Source organism: Sipha flava, unplaced genomic scaffold, assembly GCF_003268045.1.
Source record: "Sipha flava isolate LNK unplaced genomic scaffold, YSA_version1 64_pilon_pilon, whole genome shotgun sequence".
Classification (NCBI taxonomy): domain Eukaryota; kingdom Metazoa; phylum Arthropoda; class Insecta; order Hemiptera; family Aphididae; genus Sipha; species Sipha flava.
In genome coordinates, this window is record NW_020273604.1 from 974,736 (window position 1) to 1,001,005 (window position 26,270).

Consider the following 26,270-nt stretch of genomic DNA (forward strand, 5'->3'; position numbering starts at 1 on the left):
CGATTTGGATTCGAAGTGGAAATCATTCCATCGGACTTCCATGCGTGTGTTAGGGGAGAAAGTACTCACCGCGTTTACGTATGCTAAAATCATGTCAGCCAAATGCTCGTCATCGTGGCGAAAGTATTCGGAAAACTTTCTGTACGCCGGTTCGTCGAAATACAGTGCTGTCTCCAACACCGGTACCGTGGTATCGTCGTCACTTTGCGCCCGCGTGTCCTCGGTTACCTGCAGTGCGGGCGGAGTATTTAATTAAATCCGTAAGTGAAACAGGGTATCAGTGAGTGAAGGGTGGTGGGGTTGGGGACAAGAAGATCGGGCGGGTAACGAAGATGAAAAAAAAAAAATGTAAAGAAATGGAAGAAAAATAATAAAATAAAACCATATCAATTTTTACTCACAAAAATGTCTGGTGACGTGAAAGCATAGTTTTCGCCAGGTTGTCGCAATACGTCTACGAATGGAAAATAAAAATAAAACATAAACCGTCAAGAGGAATTATATTAAAGCCCTGAATGCGTCGGGAGAAGAACGAATTTCAGAACTTTGAGCTTCCAGCTACAGCCCGTTACACCCTCCCTCCATTGCCTCCCAACCTACATCCCAAGCCCTCCGGCCCGTTTTGAGAACACGTTGTTTTTTGTAGTTTCATCACGCCCTGTGTATAGTTATAATGGTGTCTATTAATGTTCGTTGCGCTATCCCTGTACTATATAAGTTTATCGTGACTTGGATTTGCACGTGCGTAAACTAAAACCATCCTTTCAAAATGGTGAAACCTACGAGTGTTTCGTTGAGACGTTTTTTTTCTGTTTTATTTCATTCCGTTACGTATCGCACAACAATCAGAGTTTATAAACGAACGTAAGCTTAAAAATGCTTATATATAAGTATAATACATGAACGACTCACAAGCAGTGTCACGCGTACAAGACAGTACTGTAATACTATCAAGTGTACATGCAGTTATCATATTATGTTGGTGACTTGAATCGAATCGAAATCGTTACACGAACGGTGAACACATGTTAAATACTATTGGTGTGGAAGTGCAACATAACAATACGCGGCTGTAGTACAGGTTTAATTTTCGATCGCATTTGAAGTATGTAATGTTTTGAGTTCTTATACAAAACGTTAAGAATCGCAATACAAACGGACCGGAAATACTCGGAGTGTTGTTTTTAACGTTTAATTAATATATGCGCTGGAGTGGTTCAAGAGAAACACTATTTAATAATTCGCGAAGAAAACATTAAAACATCTCATATTTGAGATGAAGTCAACTAGATTTTGTACATCTTAAATATGTTCACGAAACCGTGATCAAAAGTAATTTTCGGGCTGAATTTTTCGGTTGAAAGAAAAAAATTGTTCCAGTTCTAATACGATTTAATCTGTAACTATTATTCATTGTTGTAAAAATATCGCAATCAAATATTAGAAAAAGAAAATCTTAAAACGTTGTGATCTGTAATTACGAACAAGTTTCTTGGGTTATGTTTCTTTTTCATAAAATTAAAAACACTCGAAAATTGAAATGCAAATTAATTCCCCTCTGCTCGAAAATGTATTCGAAATTTGGTAAGTCATTTATTTTAATTTAATTTCTTCTCTCGACCCCATCTATGTAAATATTCATGTAACTTATATTATATATGTATATGCAAACAGGATGATAATTTTGAAGTTAGTTAAGTTATATTTTTTAATCATTTTCAAAAAAAAAAAAAAAAAAAACTCATTCACCAGATTAATACAAACAACGTATTAGACGATAAAAATGAAATTATAAAATTAAGATAAATTATTAGATTTTAATCAAAAACCTAATATTAAATCCTATGTCTACTGAAAAACAAACATTTATAATTAAATTATTAAAGTTATTTAGGTGGTTGAAAACTATCATATAGCAACAGACGTTGTTTAAATTTTATATGTTTAAGAAATTCTCAAAAAATATATAATGAACATCGAATTTTTAAATGTTGAGTTTATGAATAAGTTATAAGTATTTAAAATTAAGTCTGAAGTATTAAAAAAAAAAAAAAAATTTACACGATACACGATGTATATAAACCTTAAATCGTTATTCCAATACAAGATAATATGATGAGCCGGTATTCACGAGAAAAAGTTTATACTTTGAAATAGTTTTATTATTTGAAAATCGAAGATTCTTATTACGCACTCAGAGGTCTTTGATCGTTGGCTTGCGCAATAGCGTGTATATTTGTGAAACAAACGAAATATAATAATTAATATTTTGGTAGACGGTATTGCACGAAAACAGTATTGTTTCTATTATCAATGGACAGCACTAGAATGATTGTTCCGTGGTTTCGTTCATCAACTTTTGAGTGGCCTTTTTATATAACTAGAGACTTATAGTTATTTTTGATGTTGGATAAAACAAGACCATGTGGAACAAAATGAAATAAATGAACTATAGGTGTAAAACGGTGTGCGTTTGGTACAACATGAATATTTATAAAATAAATAAACCATCCGAAAAAAAAAAGCTCCAAAACTGTGTTTTGAACTTTGTGATACATCGTTTCGGCCCACGAGCGGCGTTGATAAAAATATGATCGGCATCCTGCGTGCATTACAAAACATTAAAATATTTATATATATAAATATATGTAATAATGAAATGAAAACACAATACAATATTTATAACACGCGATTGTATTGTACACAGACAGGTGTAGTGTATATAGGTGATAATAACTGTACCGAATCCGTCGGTCCACGTGTGATTTATCGTCAGGGCTCGTTTCAAAACGAATGCATTCTCGCTGTTATTATCGCACCGATATCGACACAATCCGGGATTTATGGATTGTAGCTCGTACGTGACGTCCGATAAAAAAACGATGCCGCTCTGTAACACAACGCGTCAACCGGGTCATTAATAATTATAACAACACAGTAATTGACTTTTAGACTGCGCACGCTGATGAACAACTGAATACGAAATCTTAATTAGAAGAAAATCTGGTGTCTTGACGGTCCGTTATAATTCCATTTTACGGAAATTTTAACAATTGTTTTCGTTAGACGGACAACCCCACGTACGGTATGATAGGGTGAGTTCCAGAACGTAAAGTGCATCGGGGTCGACACCTCGCGGTACTATGCACTTGGGGGCGACCGAACCACGTCGGTCCGAACAAATTTTAGGGTTTTGTCGAATGCCCTTTGAATGCAGTGTTATACATTGTCTTGGGAACTCGAATCCATATGTACATTCCCGCCAGACTGTAGTTGTTGCGGCTCGGGATGATAAATAATACTGTGTTGTGCGCGACTGCCGTGCAGTTTCGAAATCTACTAGTCGTACAATGACCGTGCGCAAAAACAAAAAAAAAAATATAAAAGAAAAATAAAAAAAATATCAATTACTTTTGAGCTCCCCAGACAGTAGGTGAACGCAGCGGTGACGTCGCCTCCGCGGTCTTCGTTACGTGTCCGGTGCATGTAATGACACCGTCTCGGCGATTTCCGTTTGACCGTTGCTGATGACTGCGAGTCGTCTCGTACTTGCCACACAAAGTCGTCGCTGATCAAACGGTCGTTCGGTTCCAAAAACAGACGTACCAGTCTGCACAACGGGATCACAATGCGTTAAACGTCGAGCAGAACGTAACGTGTATCCGTGGTATATTATACAATGCATTGGTGAATGCGTTTGGGACTGAGGGATGGGCACGATTAGAGTTATAAGTTGTACAGCTTTAACGGACTGCGCGTGTTCTTTGAAAATATTGTTCGCGTTGAAAAACAACATAATGATCATACACGTGATACGAATAAATTATTGATCGGTACAAAGTCATCTTATGACCAAATTAATGTATCAAGAGTCGATGTTCAGTGAATTAAAAAAAAAAAAAATAAATAAATAAATAAATAAAAATAATCGCACTTGTTGCGATCAGTAAATTATTTACTACTACGCGAACATGATTTTGTTGACACATCAAGACGTTTTCGGAGGAGTTGTACAATACATTTTGAGAGGTTAAGCTTCTTCAATTCACCTCCGTTGTCGTTTCGAATATTTAAACACATTTGTTCTTTACGCATTATTTTCAATGTGAAACAGTAATTTAATAATACTATTTACTCGATTCTAAACGCATTGAAATAATAATAAAAATAAAAAAATATTTTTGAGAACGTAATTTAATATAAATGTCTGTACTCTTGAGTATAATTTGGTATCTTTTTTAATAGAATATTATTGCACTTCTAAATTTTTTAGAAATTTAAAACTTTCTAAAAAATAAAAAAATGACCAAAGAGTGAAAAAAAATGTTACAAGATTATTGTCAAATTCGAACAAAAATAGTACCTATTGCAGTATGCTACCAAATGGTAAAATTGGATACAAAAAGAGGAGAATATATTTTTCAAGACGAAAAGTCTTTACTTGAGATAAAAGAAAGTTTTATTCTATATATATATTATTAGTGTGATTAAAGTGATGTTGTATAACTTAGTATTTTGGTTGAGATAAACAGAAAGAGAGAGAGAGAGAGAGAGAGAGAAAACACGTGACTAAGATAAAAATGCTGAGATAGGCCTATATATATATATATATTATTATATTGTGACAAGAAGAATAAAACAAAAAAAACCGACCTTATCTGTAGACTAAAGTAATATAAAAGTAGCTCCATTAAGATACAAATAATGAAACTAGAGACCATTGATACGCATATGTGGTTACGAGACACTAAGCTTCCTGCATTATAAAAGTGACTAATTATGTGCAAAAACAAAAAAAAAACGAGAAAAATAAAAAAAACGAGACTTTATGAAATCATCAGTATGTAAGAGAAGAAATATTTCGTTAAAATTTTATATATTATGTCACGTATCGATTATATGCAAAATTATTACCAACAAATCGGGAAGGATTGATCAAGTTCAGTTATAAAAAAAAAAGAAATTTACTATTTTTGTTAAGAATTAGAAAATGTATTATTAAATATGATTATATTTGTTGTTATAAATTGATTCCTCGACGAAGAAAAATAATCACGCCAGATATTACAATGGTTGTCATCGAGTATCCATAACATGCATTGATGCATTGTGTTCTAATACTTAACAGTACAATACATAGCAAGTAAAATATACCCGTTTCCCTAACAACGATTTAGTTGTCATAGTAAGCTCTTAGGTAATAGTCAAAATCGTAGTATCGACTGGTCTTCATTTATTGTAGTACTTGCATAAAATTAACAATTATTCTGATTACGGTTTTACTGTGTATTTACCATGGCAATCATACCGTTGTAAAGGAAACGGTGCATTTTACCCGTTTGTTACATTTCATTCGACGAGTGTCATTTATGGACAGCAATTTAATGTAACCACCGGCGACAAGACTTATAAATGTATGTCAATAATGATAAAAATTAGTATAACTGGCCGCTTTCTGTACAACGAAAAAAGAAAAAAAACCGAAAGTGTATTATGTACTATTTCAGTGTTTCACAGGCGATTGTCGAAAAATATAATTAATTTGTAATCCCTTTGAAATTATCAACACATTAAATTAGTAATCTTGCTCAAATTTGATGTCTTGAATTATCCAATTTCTCGAATCCCCTGTTCCTCTTGAAATTAGAGTTTCGACATGGCAATAATCTCCCTTACTGTGATTTTATCGGAACCCGGGGACTTTAGTCAGTATTCTTAACTTCCATTGTGAATGAGTACAGAACCATATTCGATTCACTAACGCGAAATTATATATTTTTTATTCTTCTTATGGTTGGTAAAGTTTTGAATTGAAATTCATTATGATGACCAGCCTTCCTAACCCGGTTCTTTAATCGTTTACAAAATAATCGACTATCGATGAAATCGCATATTATCATTAAATCGGCTTCTTATCGTTCACCGATTGTGATATTACGAGTATTTTCCATCAATATGATATTGATTTTACTGTACACCAAAATGTTTTTTTATTTATTTAATTTTAAATATTTTAGTAAATTAATTATTACAAGTTTATAACATATAATATAATAATTTAGAGAATGCCATTTACGTAAATGATGTTACTTTATTTACAAATCAATTAAATATTTTAGTTTTATCTTTTTTTTTTTTTTGGTATATTTATGGGTTCTGCTAGTTTTAAAAATATTTTAAAACGATCCGTGAGTATCAGGGGCATATATATGGGATGGGCGAGGGGGCCCGGGCCCCCTCCGAAATAAAAAACACCATTGTTAAAGATTGTTATTTCTAACATGGATAAGTCTTAATGCTGGGGTTTTCCGAAAATTTGTCGCGACACTGAGAATATTGCTTATGCGACAATTTAAAATTTTATATTTATATAATATATTTATTCTTTTAAGAAAATATGTGGTGAATTTTGAATGACTCTAATAAAAAAATTGTTTATTACAATGTGGTTTTTATACTTTTAAAAAATAAAGAATCATTGAAAAAATTGAGTTTCTTATTTCTCTAATGGTGTAAAGATAGTCGAGAAGTCTTATAGTGTTAGAGTAATTTTTTTCGTAATAGTGTGCTTCCTCCTTCCCTTCCACCCAAAAATCAAATACATAATCGGTGCCCTCCAAAATGAAAACCTATATACGCCACTGGTGAGTATATTATTTTGATAAAAGTTTGCTACGTCCCACCGTTAGAAGTTACGCGCTTAATATCAATCAAAAATCTATGGATCTATTGTACGCACGGAAATGTACGCTTGCCTCCCAGGCAAATCGTACAATACGAGCGCGGTATATACTCGGGGGTATGTTGCAAGCACCTACACCAAACGCATGCAGTTGTTCATATAATATTATAATATATGTATAGCGATGGCGTGCAATACTGATAATAATAATAATATTGCTAGAAGGGCGCGATATTGATGTTTTTTAATCTCGCGGATACCGGCCGGAGCCCATATTCGGAAGTAAAAAATGTATCTATTTATGACTGGTAATAAAACCACCAAAACCTCCTTGTGCCCCTTCTCGTACCAGCAGATTATATAAAAAAAAAAAAAAAATTAAAAAAACCACCACGATGAATAAAATATAAACGGTTTCTTTTCCTGTCCCATTCCTGTACTGCCGACGTCAAAATAGCACGATTTCATACTGATATATCAGTAAAACGGGCAAAACTACTTTTGCTACTGCTGCCTAACACTCTGGTTCCGAATAAATAATTTCCTGTCTCGTACGTGCGCCAAAGTCCACTAAACGAATGTCGGGAAAACAAATAAAAACATAGTTTTGCGTAACATAAAAATGTCGTAGTTCAGTCACACACTAATTTTTTACTATGTACGGTCAATGTGTTCAGACTCGGCGGCGCGCCGGAACGTCTCGTACGAGGGTTTCCGGCGATGGTAAAGGATCACGAGCAGGACTACGCGCACGCCGCACGAGGAGAGAAATAAACCGATGTCCTAGGAGACGATGGTGGTGACGGGGAAGTGTTTGCGTTTGTGTTTTTTCTCCTTTCCCGCGTCGTCCTTCGTTCAGCATCTTTATTTATTTATTTATTTTTTTCAAAAAGAGAACCCGTCGGAACGAAATGCCGCAGTGACGGGTCCAAATGGGTGTACACATGTACACGGCGTCGTGCTCAATCATTAGTTCCGGTGCCTTGAATCCGCCTTGGACGTTTTCCCACCATCTTCCCATCCATTATGGTATCCGGCCCGAGCAAATGCAAAACAAGCACAAGCATATACACGCGCGTACATGATTAGGGCGCAATCCCTCTCCCGCAACGTGTTATATGATTACTAAAACTATTATTATTATTATTTTTATTATTATTGTGTGTGTGTGTGTGTGTGTGTGTGTACGATGAAACTTATCTCTTGTATTTCTTCTGAACGCGGTTGGCCGAAAATCGCTCTGTTCTCTCGTTAGACTCTGTATACAAATGACTTCAAAGTTTTCGTCGTTAAGGCAATAGGAGAGATACATCCCATTTACCAAAAATTTTAGCTTAAAAATAGCCAGTGGAGGCCCACGTTCACAATAAATCAAAGATCCTGACCGAAGCGAGGAACATATTGGATTTACAACGATGTGTTTTTTTAATTATGTGTCATTATCTTAAGCCAAATATAACTAATAATAAAAATGGTCTACTCCACACAAGAAGTTATATATACTCACCACTGACATTAATTTACTAGTATTTTAATTAACATATTAATTATCAATGTCGCGTTCTGACAATATTTATTTTTTTTTTTTTCAAATCACAATAAATATTTACTACAATTATTCGAGATCAACAAATAATAATTTTTTAGATGGGTATTTTTACAGAGGGTTAACTTATATTTTGGGAAATTACGGTTTTGTGTTATTATCAAACGGCTTAGGTGTGCGTAAAGACAAACATAAGTCCCGTTCGATCTAAAAAAGTCCGTTGGGTAACGTAAAATTTGGCTGCCCTAGATTTAAAAATTATTTTAAAACGGAATTTACGGTTTAACACACATTATTTATTATTTATAACCCACTCGCATGGGCATATGATATATTAAGCATGTAAATGTCTAACCTGCCGAACGCGAAAAACTTGCATTCCGGTTGATCCGCGGGATCCGACAAAGTGACCACATCGTATTCGGGTACGTCGGCCGGATCAGATACGCCGAAATAATAGTTCAACTCGTCCGCCGTCATCGCATCGTGTAAATCCTGCAATCAAAAACAACGTTTTCCTTTAACATTGTAAAATTTCACATGTAAATTTTGACAAGAGTACATTTTGGCGTGCGTTTTCGGCTGATATAAAATAAATCGTCATTTTCGGAAAGTGACGTAAACTGTTTTAACGCTTGCATGTACAGTGTACATTGTACACATACATATGTATTTTCATGCCAACGTTGGTTTTATGATACACTTGTTGGGTGAAATGATAAAATAAATTATTACAGCATTACGGAAGTGTTGGAATTTATTCGTCGACGTTTAAAAATTAATATTAATTATTAAATACCATCGAAGTATCAATTATCTGTTTGTTGAAAGCAAAAATAAATTATTACAAAAATACCTTTGAATAGATCCAAACGGAATTTTGATTAACTATCGTAAATCGACTGCGCATGTTACATTTTAATTAATGGTGAAACGATTTCAGGTATTTCGGTAGTATTCGAAACACAACTCTTCTGTTGTATTACGGAAAAATATCACGTTTAATCTAATATCACATGGTTAAATTGTATTTTCCTGCGATTGGAAGCGTACAAAAACTTAGCGTACGGTTTCTAGAAAATTACTACTTAAAACCGATAGGTTCGTTCCATGCGCATATGTGTATGTGTGCATCGAACATGTGTGTGTATTGAACGTAAAAAAATTACTCGGAACTGATGGAGTTTGAATAAAAAATTTCCATGTCTAAACAACCTTTTAAGTGTAATTCATTTAGCTCGGCTAGTTTATGTATCGTATTAATTTTATATTGACTACTTGGAAAGTTTACACGAGAAATCTCTTCTGAAATATATAAATAAAAGTTATGCAAACCGACGTATAAACTATTTCTCTCTAGGATTTCTAATTATTTCTAAGATTCCTGATTTAAATCAACAGGTCCGCTTGTTATTTTACAATATTAATTCATTTTCCAACCACTATGCAAGTACTCCTATGTATTTACATTCAACAAGGGCAAATATTGTGTGTATAAGAACTTAAATTTAGCGTAATGTTTCTCAGTGCTGAGGTAAATATTTAAATAAATAATTAATATTTTACATTATGAGTAAAACGAGAAATGTACTGGTTTTACCATGAAGTGTTTTTTTATTTTTTGTTTGTTTATAAGATTTCGACAAGGAGTGCTTCAATGGTTACCAATAAAAAGTAAAAAGTGAAATATAGAAGAAAATAGTTTTATGTTGGTACTTTCAGGCATCATTTTTTTGAATTTCTCAATATTTTTCCGAATGATTGAGAAAAACGAAAATATATTTTTTAAAATCAATACCGCCGATCGTCTAGTATATCGAAGTACTGACTGTGAAAACGAATCGTGATAGGCTTAATTTATCGGTTTCGAACGGAAAATGGAATTGATTCGGAGACCTATTGAAAGTTAATATTTAATAGTGAACATGAGATAGTTGTTCAGTGGAAAACTTTAGTTTTATATTTTTCAAACTGTAAAAAATATACCTGATCATATCTTGATGCACGTTGAACAATCCAATGTGCATGTAGTGCTTAGAACATTAAATTCCTTCTTGTGTCTATGATATAATTTTATATTATATCTATAGAAATATTGATATAGTGATCGGAGAAAATGTTACGCAATAACAATAATGGTTCTTTTGAAACTTTTTCAGACGTTTATATTATCGTGCGTAATATAATATACGGTCGGATGGAGTTATTTTTCCCCCTTCTCTTCTAAAACCACTCGGTATTAAAAAAAGATTTTTTTCCGCCGAAGATTCCAAAACATTTTATACGTTTTCAAATCAAACTGGAAATAAATTGCGAAGGCCCATTTACTCCACGTAGGCTGTAATGCGTTTTATTCGTTCAGACATGTTTTTGAGGTTTTTTTTTTCTAGGTCTTTTGGCAAGATTTTAAACAAACACATGATGATTAAAAAATAAAAATTAAACTAAAAAATAAAAATAAAGAATATAGTAAAAATAGGAAACGAAATTAAAATGAGAAAAAAGGTATATAACAATATGATATATATATATATTCAACCATTTATACGCGGCTCGGGTTTAGCTGGTCTGATTTATGGGTACTATCACACGACGTACGTACAGGAATCCGTAGACATCCTTCAACTGTTTTGCAGGTTTTGATGGCGAACACGTAGGAAACTAAATTTTAGCTGACAGGCAGATGGACGGAAAGCAGCAGAAACATATGCCGGGATACGATTAAGTGTCCAATCAGTCAGGTAATATGTAGCGAAACACACTGATTTCGAACGCCAAATTTAAACGAGCACAACGCACGTTTTGTTTTTCGCACTGGTATTGTTCAAGGGTATGTTGGTAATAGGGTCGTATAGCACCTACCCTTCTCATTTCATGACCTTTCGTTATTTTTCATCGCACAGTAAATGTTCCGAACTGTTTGACGTAGGCGCTACAGAGATAGTGGTTGCATCTAGAGTAGTTTCACCCGAAAAATTTCATGGCGCTCCCCCAGAAAGAATTTGCACTCCAAGACAAACGATAAGCGGGAGGCAGCGCTCAAAGGAGCTTAGGTTATGTACAGGAAGTTTGACAAATATGAATCTTTTTTAAAGTTAAAAGTTAATTATTTATTCCTTTAGAAGTGATCTAAATGAAATTATCAATTAAACGAAACAATGAAATACATTTTAACGATGTCTCCATTTTGTGTAAAAAATAATTTTGTATTTTAGATCTGTAAATTATACGCAAGTATAAATCTAAAGTGTTGTACCTAATTCTATAGAGTAATTTAGTATCCAATATTGAATTAGATTTAAAATCAATGATAGAAATAATTACCATGGTTATGATTGAAGTTGAATTTGATTCATAAAAAAAAAAAAAAATTATATATATGAACTCCTTTACACATAATTTACACAATTATTATATAACTTTTGAAACCGTAACATTATTATGATTATTTTTTATAATCACAAACAATGTTAAAACGATTCTTATAAAGTATAACCCGATACTTTTGCTGCACTAAATCTATACAAAGTTGTCAATTTTTTCAAAAGACATAAATATATGTGTGCAAACGTTTCAAAGTTTTTAATGGTCATGGAAATGGCTGAACTTTTTGAAAATTGAACGACTTTCAAGACTATAGTTAAATATTATACCTTCGGTTCCGGTTTAAAAACGATTATTAAAACTTAATGTTTAATATTTTGCGATAAAAAAAATAAAAATAAAAATGTACAAACACAACTAATTGACTTTTTTAATCATAACGCGTTTCTGCAAATGAATTTCCTTTCAAAAAATGAAGCTTCGTTATGCGAACATTGTTGTAGCGAAAATCGGTTTGTCAGATTGTACTGACGATTTTTGGCGTTTCGTTTCGACAGTGCCGTGATAATCGTTTTTAGCAGGTACGCATTACAGCAGAGCATCATACAAATGCGATTAGAAGACGATTCATTGTCTCAATATTACCATCTAGTTGTTGATTTCGCCGCATCTGTTGGCCAATCGATTTGCCACAACCACGATAAATCTGCGTTACCAATAACCGTCAAGAGAAAATATTTATCTCGAAAATGACCAATTGGAAATCATAAGCACCATATGTAACTCGCTTTGGTTTGAAATAACTTAAAACCCGTAATACGTCATTCAATTAATCGCTACTGAATATATGTAGTTGCGAATCTCTCTGCATCACTCTAACCACTCTACACCACGTATAGCTTACAGAAACTGCAAGGTGAAACGAAAATAAAATACGTATATATATGTATGAAATCAATATTATTTACAAAACAGTTGAATAAGCAACCGTACATTGAAAGATTTGTATTACGCCGTTGCGGCGAAAACATTATGTATTATTAAATTCGAGGGGAAAACTCGAACGAGAAGACTTAGTGGAGGAAGAAAAATGTTTAGTTTTCGCGTGTTTTGAAATTGCTTTTATCGTTAGGAAACGCGTGTGCTTCGAATGCGATTCTAATACGCTTGGGTTTTTTTTTCTATTCACGGTTGAACTTTAATTAAATACGACAAATATTAATGCGTTTGTATAATGTGTGTGTGTGTGTGTGTGTATAAAAAGTAGAACATAAATAAAACGTGCATAGCACAAGAAGAACTATTTTTTGTTTATTTAAGCTTGTTATTTTTTCACAGCATAGGGACACAAATATTAATGTAATAACAACCTATAACTGGATTAATTATATCAAGTACGAACTCAAAAGTTACAGAACTTGTGTTTAGAGTGCAACGTCACATTTGTAAATAAAACGTTCTGTTTTATTCGGTTAGCTATAATGACATAACGTTATACGAAAGATGATTTACAAACGTCACTGTATGCTTTTGTTAATATCATTTGCTCTAATGTCCATTGAACATTTGAAATGTTAAACACAAAATAATAATTGTCTATGTACATTATTGTCTAAAAAAAAAAAATTAGATTATGTTTCAAAATAGTTGCATACACTAAGGATGCATGTCATTCGGGAACTATCGCATTATCTGGTTTAACGAAATTTTAAATCGTTTACATTTTTTATAATATTGAACACTTCAAATATTAAATATTGATAAATTTTTTAATATTATTCAGAATTGAATCGATTTTCTTTTCTGTTTTTTATTCGACGTTCACGATAAAGTTATCGTTTAATTAATATTATAAATGCTGATAATTGTATCATGTAAATCCTGCATGAAATATGCGTTATTTTATAGCGATTCATTGTTTATGCTTTATTTGGAGACAAATAAATAAATACATTTATTTTTTTTTATGTTACATAGAATTTTTACGTAGTTTTTCACGTATATATATATATAAATGCATTTGAATAAAATACATAGCTAGAATTAACGGGTTTAAAACGTAGAAGAAAAAATACAATACAACACGCAACAAGTATTAATATAATAGCTTACTTACGAAAACTGACGTTGATAATTTATTATCATTCTTTGAATAATGTTAGTAATGTGTTTTTTTGCGGTGCCCTATGACTCATATCAGGAGTTAGTTCTGCTAAAGCTTAAGATTTAATTTTAATTTTAAAAAAATTACATTAAAGATGTTTTAAAATTTATATACAATTTATAATAAACAATAGTATTGAGTCCGTGTAGCAATTTAAAATTGTTTCAGACATAGATGGTTTTTAAACTTAATTAATGTTATTATTAAGCAAAAACATCATATGATATGTAGTTGTACAATTGATTCTATTTGAATGTAGTTTTCGTCACAAGTTTACTCATCCGTTAGTATAAATGCTGTTTATTAATCAAAACTGTTGTGTTTGTTAGTATTGTTATTCATACTTCACTGAAGAAAAACGAAATAATAATTTAAATAAAATATATTTCACTAAAGAAAAACGAAATTTTAATTATAAATTGTAAAATTGTATTTAAATGGACGAGTACAATGGAAATGATTGATATTGAAAAAAAAAATGTTTTTCTCGAATGAGAAAAAATTGTTAACGGGAATGAAGAAAGAAGAAAAAAACAACAATTACATATTACTTCCGTTCCTTTGAAGGATACGAGCTGAAATTTATAACACGATTTACCGAGACGACATTATGCTGTGCAATGGTGATATGTTAACGATCTGTAGATAGAACTGATTTAGGACTGATCGTCCAGCTAAGATGAGACGTAAAAAAAAAAATTTTTATCAAAATAAAACCGGCCATGGTAACGCGTTTATATGGTATGTCGATAAAAAATGCACGCATTATTCCGATTAATCTTATTCTTATCAAAAACAATGGTACACACGGAAAAAATGTGATTTAAACGTCTGGAATTGAAATTTGTGATGAATATCAACATGACGTGTCTGCGATGTCAATCATCCGTAGTTGATCGGCAGCAGCTACGTATCCCGGGTAAAGAATTGGTAACCCGTCGGGGGGGGGGGGAAACCTAACCCGTCTAGTGACCGGTTGCTCGAAGGGCCCCGGAGCAACCGTCCAGCCGGACTCGGAACTTTTCCACCGACGGCGCAAACGATGGAAACCGCGCGAGCAAACGCGCGTGATGGGAACGAAATATTCGGATTTCGGTTTTAACGTTACGGAATTCTGTACCGCGTCAGTGGACCGGTCGTTTTGTCGGTGCATGTGCGGTGCGCGTTGGTAAACGTTTTAATTGTGCGCACGAAAAACAATACCGTTTCCCCGGGACGCGAACCCGGAGCGAAATCCGGATCGACGGACTCGGGGGCGCGTGCGGCGCGCGAACAACGTACCTGACGGACGACCGGATCGGCGCGGCCCGGCAGCGAAGAGAACGCGAGCAGCGAAACGACGGCGGCGACGGTGCCCATGGTCCGACTGATGTGGCCGGTCGGCCGTCGCGGCACCGGGTAACGGTCCGCCGGTCGGTCGGGTGCGACGCACGCGGGTAACAATTAAAATTTAAAATTTTTAATTCGAACAATTAAAACGCTCGTCCACCGGTCGGTCGAAATCGGGCTGCGGGTGCAGCCGGCCGTCCGCGCGGCAGCGACGTGCGACGGGCCCGGTGCGCCGACGAGAAAACCGTCGTCACACCAATAAATAATGCGTTTGTTACCCGACGAACGCTTGCGCGCGGTACACGTTTTTTTTTTTCCCCATCATTTCAGCGTACGCTTATTCGGTCACTTCCAACAGCCGACGGCTGCGCGGGAGCGGGGGTTCGCAGCAAAACGTTGTTCGAATCGAAAACGGTCGGTAAAAGTATTCGCGCGCACGTGAATATGCGTTAACAATGCAATGCGGCGCAGTATGTGATCGGACGAACAGACGTTAGTAGCGAAACAAAAAGAATAATAGTAACGCGATGAACGCAGTGATCGTAACGCTGATAAAAAGTTTTCCGCGCAACCGTTACCGAAGGCCGAGCGTGCTGAACCGGCGGCTTTCGGAGCACGGCGCGGTGAGCCGAAACACGAATAGCCCGATCACACGGTCGTCCCCAGGGGGGGGGGGGCAAGACGGGGCACTTGCCCCCCCCCCTCTGGAATAATGTTGTTTCCACAGACATCGGTAAAATCCCAAATGATAGATTAGTTTCTAAAAATAGGTCTACTAAGTTTCCATAACATATTATGTCAACGCACGGCTGACGGCTATCTATGAGAACTATCGTTAATAATAATCGGACTATTTTATCTTTATGTACTTTTTGAGTGATGTTTTGATTGTACGTTATACATAAATGTCAGTAATGTTTTAATTCATAATTTTAATAATGAAATATAATTATTTACTATAAATAAAATGTATAAAAAAAATTTTCATTTATTTTTTAAATTAATTTTGCCCCCCCCCCCCTATAGAAAAATGTCTGGGGGCGCCCATGCCCGACCAAGACGTCATTGCGTTTTATAAAAATTGATATCGAATTAATACATGATGTGCAGGACGTATGAAAGTCGAATAACATATATTTGTTCATCGCTTTTGATATAACCTGGCATATTATTTTATCCTATTTAGTTTTTCCGAATGTTGCGAATTATGTAATGAATCAATATTGTCATATCTATGCATCATTCGACATCGGGAGTTCTCGTATGAGTATGAGAACGGCATCTAATGTAAATCACAAGGTAGGTAGTTAGAGAGTGTTAGGCTGGTAATTTACCTATTAATAAATTATTGTTCGTCGTGGAATCTCAACCCAGTCTAAATTGTTCTTTCTCAGCAGCAGTAAGGCATTTTAAATGTTTTATTATTTATTTTTTTAAATAATAAATTATTATAATTTTTATAAGTTTCAAAACACAAGTGTTTGATTATTTTAAATGCCTACTTTCCTCACGACCACTTCAAGCTAACGAAGAACGTTTTACGTCGTATAAATAATTAATTACGTCTACGCAGTGTCAAGCACAGCGATCACTACAACGGCGATGGAAAATTACGTTAACAATTGCATGGACACAAAGGATAAATAATGTTGAGGTTTTTAAAATAATGAACGTTTGAAAATCAGTGCGGAATACACCGAGACCGAGAAAAAAAACACGTTTGATGTGGAACAGTCCTTGGATTACTGCGGTGATAGAAGGAAAAATCGAAAGTGAACGTAGAAGAAATAAGCTTGAAACACCTTTCACGAATCAAGTAATGTTATGTACCGGAATAAGAACGTATAGTGGGCTTAAAAGAAATGTAGATGACATAGAGAAATAGAGAGAAACATCAATAATCGTTTAACTAATCTTCGAATTGTAATAAAAGAAAAAGAAAAAAAAGAACATACTTGTAATAGATCGCACTGATTTTCAGTTACTAAAGAAGTTTTCGTTTTAGACACAATGTGTAAATAAACAATTTTTCGCTATCTCCAGTTGGACGGTTTTTTTTTATCCCAAACAATATCCATGGAAATACACTTACTAGAATTGCATTTAAATTGATCGATTTAACGTGCTCGTTTGAAGAATCAATATACTTTCTTACGGTTTTACCGTTTTTTGTAAATTAAACATTATCCTCGAACGGTTCTAGAAATTTTAACTAGTTGTTTCTTCTTATGTTATATCTATTGGTAGGCCCATGTTATTGATAAGGAACACTTTGTGTAACACTTCCGCTGCATAATTTTCTGTATCCCATGATCATCTTTTTGACATACAGAAGTTTAAGTAATCGCAGTAATCTTTCAAAAACTTTTTACATTATTAAGTGTTCGATGATTTACTTTTATCAGATTTGTTAACTATTAAAATAATTAAATGTATGTAATGGAGCCGACCGGCTATCGTCGTATGTGGACAACACCAAACTCTATCACTAGTCAAAACGGGAGAAATGCACTTGCCTTGCCTGTGTTGCACTAGAAGAAAAGTCTATATCTTTGTATTGGCACATCTAAAAGTAAAAGTGTCATAATTAAAAATTAAATTGCGTTATTTAAACACGTTAAATAAACGGTTTGTAGGTACTCGAATATTTCGTTTTAATTAAAAGTCGGAAAAATTAACAAAATTTTTAGTGGAGAAGTGAAAACAATAATTTACATTATCATAAGTTAATAAAAGGTTTCATTATTTAATTTTAATAACAATTATGAAAACATTATAGCGATAGTACATAGATATAGACTATACATGTTGTAATTATAATATACGTTTTAGTAAAATAATATACTTGACAAATTAAATTTATTCATCTTCTCCATTTAAATATTGTTTAATCCTAAAATCACATGACCAAAAGTTTGAATTATCACGGTCTGAATTATATTTGTATTCATTAAATTCACAAAGGTGATTCTGAATTTCAATGGAAATCAATTTATAACATATAAAGAACGTGTTTATATTATTTATCAAAGTTTTTTAATTGTATTTTTTTTTTAAAAAAGTTTATTATATTTATATACATATATGAAATAATGCCACTTTTTTGATCTTGTAATAAAACTTTTCCAAAAATTATTTGAAATTATTAAAAACATTCATTTCACAGAGATAAATCTCTATGTAAACATAGATATAATTACTATGATTCAATAACTTTCTCATAGTTATTTAAATAATTGTGAAAGCTAAAACCAGTATATTATTAGTTATGTAGAACAGAAATATTTCAATTAAATTATCTGTAACAGAATGCATTATAGGTTTCATAAAATTATATTTAAGCTCTCAATTCGACAATTTTGTTTTACAAAATTTACTCATTATAATAATTAATTGAAATATAATAGTATCTATGTAACTGTTGTAAAAACATATTTAAAAAGTATCTACTATAAAACCCTTATAATTTCTAGGTTAGTAATTTCCAAAGAACAATTCATTTTTCCGTAATAAAAATATTAAAACTACATGTTTTAATTAACTTAAAATTTAAATGTATACATGCATGTGATTACAAATACAAAATAATTTTGATGTACATTCATACCAAATATGTATATTTTTATATTATTTTTTTTTCTTAACTTTATTTTGTTACGCATTAACTATTATATTTATAATTTAGAAAATAAATGTATGAAATTTGAGGGTTTTCGATTATTACGGTAGAATATATTTGAAGCATTAACTCAGCCGTTTAATCAACATAATTTTGTTGTTAATTACATTAAATAACCATTTAAAATGATGGCTGATAACTTATGTGTTTAGGAGAACTTATGTGGTTCTCCCTGACTGGAAAATGATATTTAAAATTCATGTTTTTTCATTAGAAGTTGTGGTCGTTAACTGGTATTATTATACACAGGTACACAGGTCCGAGTACATCTACTGAATGTATTTGAAATCCAATATTTTTAATTTACCCGTATTTATTAATACTGGTATACTAATTACCTGTTTATTTTATTTTAATTCAGAATTTAGATACAGGTAGGTACTTTAAAATATAAAACAATATAATAGTACAATATCATATTGAGTTTCAATAATTAATAATTAGGTATTATTAAATAATATCACATTATTAGTGACGGTACACAAATTTAATATAACAGCACTAGAGGACAAGTAGAGAAACTTTGTTGGAATCCAATTTTTAAATTAATATATAGGTGCATATATGTTTTACTATGTAAAGGCAATTTAATTGTATCGAACCTACAGATACAACCAGAGTATTGAACTCTGGAGAGTTTCATGAAATGAGATACTTTGAGCGTGTTCGGAATGAACTTTTTATTATGATGATTTATCAATGATTGGATTTAAAAATATAATGTTGAATAACACCTTGTTCCAAAATTTACTCATTATACCCATTGTATTAAATATAAAATTCCATTAAAACAAATTGAAAAAAAAATATATATATATAAAAAAATAACTCCGAAACTGAAAATATCAGGTTGGTATAATTTAATAACTTAGCTAAGTTATTTATTATTTCATTCATCCGTTAAATATATTTTTAAAAAATAAATGATAAGTAATATAAAAAATACACATAAGGTATGAATTAATAATTATATTGTTTTACAAATAATTTTATATAAACATTACAACCACATGATAAAAATTAATGTACCTTTGCAGAAAGTCATTTATGATTTCTAAACTTTTTTTTTTATGAGGAGTCGAGATCCCTTCCCAAAAAAATACATTTTTTTTACAAACTGTAGCGTTCTATTAGTCAAGATGAGTATAATTAAAATTACAGCACTACTACCTACATTACCTACATTGATGTCGAAACCTTTACTAAAACTGTATTATAACTTTGTGGTACATTAATCCAAGGGATCCAAATGCCGTTGCTTGTACTTTCCGTTTTTTTTTAAAACAAAAACTTCAAAACTCAGAAGATAGTTGTATAGTTGTATAGTGATTCGGTTTACTAGTAACTTAACCAGAAATACGTACATATAATAATAGTCGCAATACGTAAATTATATAGCATTAAATTGTCGTGCCGCACAGTTAGACGTTAATTATTACAATAATTCCAACTACTTGCAGCATAAATTTAAAGCTTTTCACTAAGTCAACTAGTAATTATTATTTATCGTACGACTATAATATGGCATGTAATAATTTTGAATGTTCAAATTTAATATGTCAATTACATTTTTATTTCGCTCGTAAGCGTACGTCCTCCGGGAGTTTTTGTTTTACAAGACGATATTAAAATTATTGATTTTGAGAAGGCAATTAAAATTTTAAATCTTTAAAAAGTTGTTCGGCCATAATATTTTTCACGGCATTTGTTGAGACTGCTCACAACAGTACTGTGTATTATATATTGAACATCGTTTTCATTGTTTCTATTGATTTTCTCTGGGACCATACGTTTGTAGGAAAATCAATATTATGGTTCTCAAATATTATTACATATTATGTAATAGAAAAGCGGGAACGTGTGTATAGTGTCGTTTGAATATGAAATGCCTCAGCAATTTTTTTTATTTACGTTCCTTTAAAATCAACATATTATTACGTTTTAAATTGCGTACGCGCTTGCAGGGATAACGTATTTCTGAAACCTTCGGTGCACTGAAATCAATTCAATCGTTCGAAAGTAGTATAGTATATTTATTCATCAAAAGTCTGTATATTTTTTGGAGTTTAGATGAACGAAAGGTGCACTAAAAACCATGGCCATATTTAGAGAGGGTATCGGAAAGCTAATGCCTCGAATAGCAGATGTTATGGAGGCGCTTAATTTTAATGTTTTCTTTTTGTTAATCCTAACGGATCTTTATCTTTATTTTTTCATTTTAAATCGAACTTTTATTTTTTATTTTTTCACATTTCGGAAAATGTCTAAGCATGGAGCTGCCAAAAACATGTTACTATACATATTAATTATATTACTATATATGGGCTTTTACACCGTTTTTATTTGATTATACTAATGGTAATTTCTCACTTAAAATAATATTATCGATCATCACTTTCTGAGGGATTCATAATATGTCACCGCATATAAAATACTTGACAAAAATATTGCAATCAAACTGGTTAAAAACATAATATTCTAATATTCGCTTTTAATAGATTGTCTATCAGGGTATAAAATCGAAACAATTGTTTCAAAAACGTGTATGGTAAAAATAGACGTGCGATTTGATTAACGAATCCCTGACATTTACCGACGATTGATTGTTCTAAAATGAATAGTACAAGACTACCGTTATCCATGTTGACTAGTAGTAAGACATACCAGATACAAGCAATCGGCCTTGATTGCTTTGCACCGCTGAAGTAATTATGTCGATCGTTTTTTTTCAATTATTCAGTCATGCGGATACGTTCCGACAAACAATATTCGTTCTCGACCGCGCCAAAACATTTCGTACACGTGTAACTCGTACGTACTGTTTGTACACTTAAGCTATATACACATACGTACACGGTAATACGAACACAATTATTTATTATCTTACACTGGTTTGAATAATGTTTAAACATGCGTTTTCTTGTTTACAAAATGATAAACTCATGTACGACTCGGAAATCGCACAACAAATATTCTTGTTTTCCCCAGCCCAAGATTTAAATTATTCATCATATTATGTACTTAACGTAATGATAATATTTTATAACTCATATACGAGAAGTCAACAAGTGTATTTTGAACAAAGGTTTCTTCTTTTTTTTCAGTTATGATGATGACACGCAGAGGATATGGTATAATAATTTTTAATGACCACGCGGTAAAATAATTAAAGGACATTCTTAAGGGGACGTAGGATATTTTACATAATCAAAGGGTATTGCTTGCACCGTAATAATTGTGAAAAATCTAGCTCGTTTGTTAGTATAAAATCAAGCAAATCTAATTTTGTTCGTATTAATCTTATAAATCTGCATAGTATTATAATGATATATCATGTTTAATTATCGTACTCACGTGAAACTGATCATTATAAATATCATATTAATGGTTTAATTTTAAATCGGATTTTGTCGCGATAACGTTAAAAAAAAAATGTAAATAGTTGTTACCTCATTGAATTTTTTATTATAGTATGTGTAATGTAACTCAAGAGCCTAAATTTATAAAATAAAATTTAATTTTCCATTGTAGTGTTATCATGTTGTGATACTTAAATGAAAACGTAACTGTCGTAAAATTGTACATTAAAAGTGAACGGGTGAATGCGATGGAGTAATATATTATGTGTTCCAATAAAATACTAAATTCACTAGTGAAATACACGGGTAATAGAAATCCCGTGAAAATTTATATGCTATTATAATCTCTCAAATTACACTAAAAGCAACGTGCTGCAGTATTTATTAAATATCATACGAATGTGATATTTTCGAATCACACTTATTCGTTCAGTACTCAGTTTTTTAAGTCCATGCGTTGAATTAATATCGATGTTTGAAATTTCGAGTCTAAACCATTATTTAACGCGCATAGAAACGTAATAATTTATAATATAATATAATATAATAAATTTATATAAATATATTTTATTTTCATGTTCGTGTAGCATAAATCTTTTCAAAAACGAGATTTTAGGGACGCCATATTTGGTATATACATCGGTGACCGGACTTTTATAAAAATAGGTTAATACGGTTAGAAACTTTCAGGAATGGAAAGGACAAAACGCAGTTTTCTTATATTTGATAAGTGATAAGTATCGAAAAAGAGAATTATCTTTTTTTCCTTTCCCGTTTGATTTATGGTTTAGTGTTGACCAAAACAAATTTACAGGTATAATACTATTAGAGAGGAAAAGGAATACGTAAATGCTTACACTATGTACAATACACATATATTTATCATAATTTGCTTTATTCAGAATCTATAGATAAAGTTTTTACCATTTTAATTCTGTTTTATCCATACTAATTAATCAAATTTCAACCGTATACAGTTACTTTTTTAATTAAACATACTAATCGAAATTATCCTAAAAATATTCGGTGAAATTTTTCTGAATTTTTGACGCAAAAATTGAGAAAACCGTTATAAAACTATACTGTAAGCGATTTTTTTTATCTTACATATAAGTATTCATACATGATTTAAAATCAAACTACGTTAAAGGTTTTTTCTTTTTTTTCTCGTTTTCCAGATACTAATACGTACACCAACTTGAAATAGTCAATACTTGAATACCAATAGGACTTTATATTTACTTGTGTTACTTTTTTCTTTGTCTTTTGCAAAAGTTATATTTAGCTGGAATGATTTATTTAGTCTTTGATACATAGCCTTTGGAAAACTTTCTACCGCATTACTTCGTCGATCTCATTAACATTTTATCGTCATAAAGTTGTGTTCTTGTTTGACCGTTCACCAACACACTGTACAGATATTTGTTCGGTTCAGTTTGCAGTTTTCGTGTGCGAAATTTTTATTTTATCATTTCGCGGAGAAAATGTCGACCACCGGTGAAATATTATCACGCGTTAAGAGATCAATCGAATCACAATGTACCGAAATCGAGCTCGTAAATAATATTTAACACTTGATCGAGATATATGATTAAATCCGGTTCGTATAAAAATGCGTGACGTCACGGGTAAATTTTGAAAAAATAAAATAAAAGTAAGTATTCTATAGGTACCGATATAATATATAAATATATTATACTCCACCGGAATCAAATTGTATACAATACAATTTATATGTAGCTATGATTGCAAAAGAAGCTTTTGTGGTAACGATAGATTTTTCTGTATATAATTTGATTTAATAATAATAATTTTTTCATTCTACAACAAGCATATTAACAAGTAAAAAAAACTGCGCATTTCGGTGTTGAATGTTTTTCCATCGTTCCTCTAGTTCTCGGACAGGATAGTGTAATTGTACTGTACTCGATTTGAATGTAATGACTGTATTCGATAAAAAACGATTCTGAGCGGACGAGGGAATCTTTTTTTATTAAATTTTATTCGTTTCTATGGTGATAAACAAAGCGTTTTAAGAACAGCTTAAGAACGATTTATATTAATAGGTTATTTATATAACTATAATTATAATTTATAATTAGGAAATATCATTAAAATGAAAAAATATAAAATAAAAGAAAAAGCTCAAAAGTTGCTCAAATGTTTTGAAAATTTTACCATGTCTAGTTATAATAACACTAATAATAACGGCAATAGTGGCAATAAGACGTAAGGTATTTGGATTTAATAAATTATTCATCTGTCAAATGGACTATAATACTTAATCTTTTTATCAGGTGAAAGTTAAAATTAAAACAAGTATGATGCATAACAATCTCCATTATTTGAAATTCATTTTTGACTCGTTAAATTGCGTTTCCAAAGTACTTGAAAAAGTATGAATATAACACAATTATTAATTATTATCTTCATAGAAATAATTTGGGAATCAACCCAAAATACTCAACGAATAACTTTAACATGTCGTGATGCATATAGTTATGACTTCGAGGGCTAACCTGTTGAGGATTGATGTTACCCATAATTATATGATTATATGATTATAATATTATATTATATTATATTATATTATATTATATTATTATTATAGTTATATGATTTCGCGATTAGATTCGAATCTGAATAGTTAAAAATATCAAAAATGTTGTTCATTTATTGATGATTTTTTTTGTCATTAACATTATCGTAATGTCAATAAAACTTTATGCATTATAGTAATTAATTACAAATATGTGTTATGAAGACATTTAATCCATTAAAGGTGACAGTTATCTCACGGTTTTCGACTGAAATCCTTTTCGATTTTTTTGAAAATAAGCCGTTGAAGTAGAGAACTGTGGAAACTACTATTGGGTTTACATCGGGCCGGGTTTTTTTTTAATTTAAACTTTTCGGAGTAAGAGAAATGTTTGCATTTTTAAAATTTCTGAGCAGAAATATAAAGCGTAAAATGGTGAAAAACGTATTTGTTTTAACAAAATATCGGACATTTTTCAGATGAATTGAATTGTATTCGGAATCTGATATTTTGTTGCGTTTAAATAGAAAATAACAACACCACTATTTCCTGCCAACATGAGCAAAACAAGACTATACCAAATGTTGGTTGTCAGAAAGATACAAATATTTCATTGATTAAAAAAAAAATTGTCCTTCGTATGAAAAAAAAAGTAAACAAATGTTTATTATATTGAAATTCTTGCAAAAGGAAAGAATGTAAGAGTTTCCACTCAGAGATATCTATTTTAATTTTGTCTTTCGTTTAAAATCGAAGTTCTTCTGATTTATTCCTAAAATATTATTTTAAAGTAAAACTTTGATAATAACTTCGTTTTGGAAATCTCAGTAAAAGCCAATACCATTTTATTAGAAATTGATTTATTTTTAACAAATGCTGATCAGATTTATTTTTATTTTAATGACGTGAATAATGTTATCATATTATATTTTTCATAATACTGTTGAATATATACTATCGTCATTATTCTATTTACAATCATAAATGGTCATTTTTTTGTTCTACAAAATATTTCTGAAATGACCACTCATAGCAATTGATGTGTTTACCTTTTTCGGTATCGTTAAAAAGTTTTTTTTACAAAAATTTACAAAATAATAAAATAATAATAATTGTACAGAATAATATCATGGAATAACGTAGAATCAGATAAGATAGTGAAGTATCGAACGTCTCGCGTTGCGGGTGTCAAAATATACCGCTGACGTGTAATGACTAAAAAAAATGGGTGTTAAACAAAGGCCATTCTTTAGGAATTTTTTATGTAGACCGAAAATTCGATTGAAATGTTGATTATTTTATCGAATTTATAAGAAAATATCAACTATCGAAATACGATTAGAGGTTGGTTATATCACTAAACCATCCTTCGAAGGGACCAGATTTTACCCACGTAAGAAAGACAATAATATCGCTGTAAGAGCGTTGCGATGACATCACGCGGCCATTCCAAATACAATATTTCTATAACTCCCGGCGCAATGATTTCACCGAAAACATTTTAAAAATTCAGTTATTGTATTTACAATTCAAATACGGCGTCGCAGCCCGGAAATAAATGGATGCGGAAGCAGTGGTTAGTCATCGTTACCGTTACATGGGAACCGTCGCGCATTTGCGCGCCCAACCCGGGGTTAATCCGATTGTC

At 31.8% G+C, this 26,270-nt stretch overlaps 1 protein-coding gene across 8 annotated transcripts in view; it reads right to left on the reverse strand.

The window, feature by feature from the left end:
- Positions 1 to 26,270, reverse strand: part of LOC112691596 (A disintegrin and metalloproteinase with thrombospondin motifs adt-2-like) — a 61,353-nt gene that overhangs the window by 26,165 nt on the left and 8,918 nt on the right. For 3 of the 8 annotated variants that reach the window (XM_025565899.1, XM_025565898.1, XM_025565900.1), the window contains 5 exons: positions 8,584 to 8,723; positions 3,412 to 3,610; positions 2,743 to 2,890; positions 402 to 454; positions 70 to 228 (listed from right to left, as the gene is read on the reverse strand). In XM_025565899.1, the coding sequence (XP_025421684.1) occupies positions 70 to 228; positions 402 to 454; positions 2,743 to 2,890; positions 3,412 to 3,610; positions 8,584 to 8,708 (684 nt within the window). In that variant the 5' untranslated portion in view covers positions 8,709 to 8,723. Of the gene's footprint in view, positions 1 to 69; positions 229 to 401; positions 455 to 2,742; positions 2,891 to 3,411; positions 3,611 to 8,583; positions 8,724 to 8,790; positions 8,848 to 13,668; positions 13,726 to 14,260; positions 14,278 to 14,997; positions 15,102 to 26,270 lie in introns of those variants that run through there. The other 5 variants (XM_025565895.1, XM_025565903.1, XM_025565902.1 and 2 more) reach the window with 4 other exon arrangements.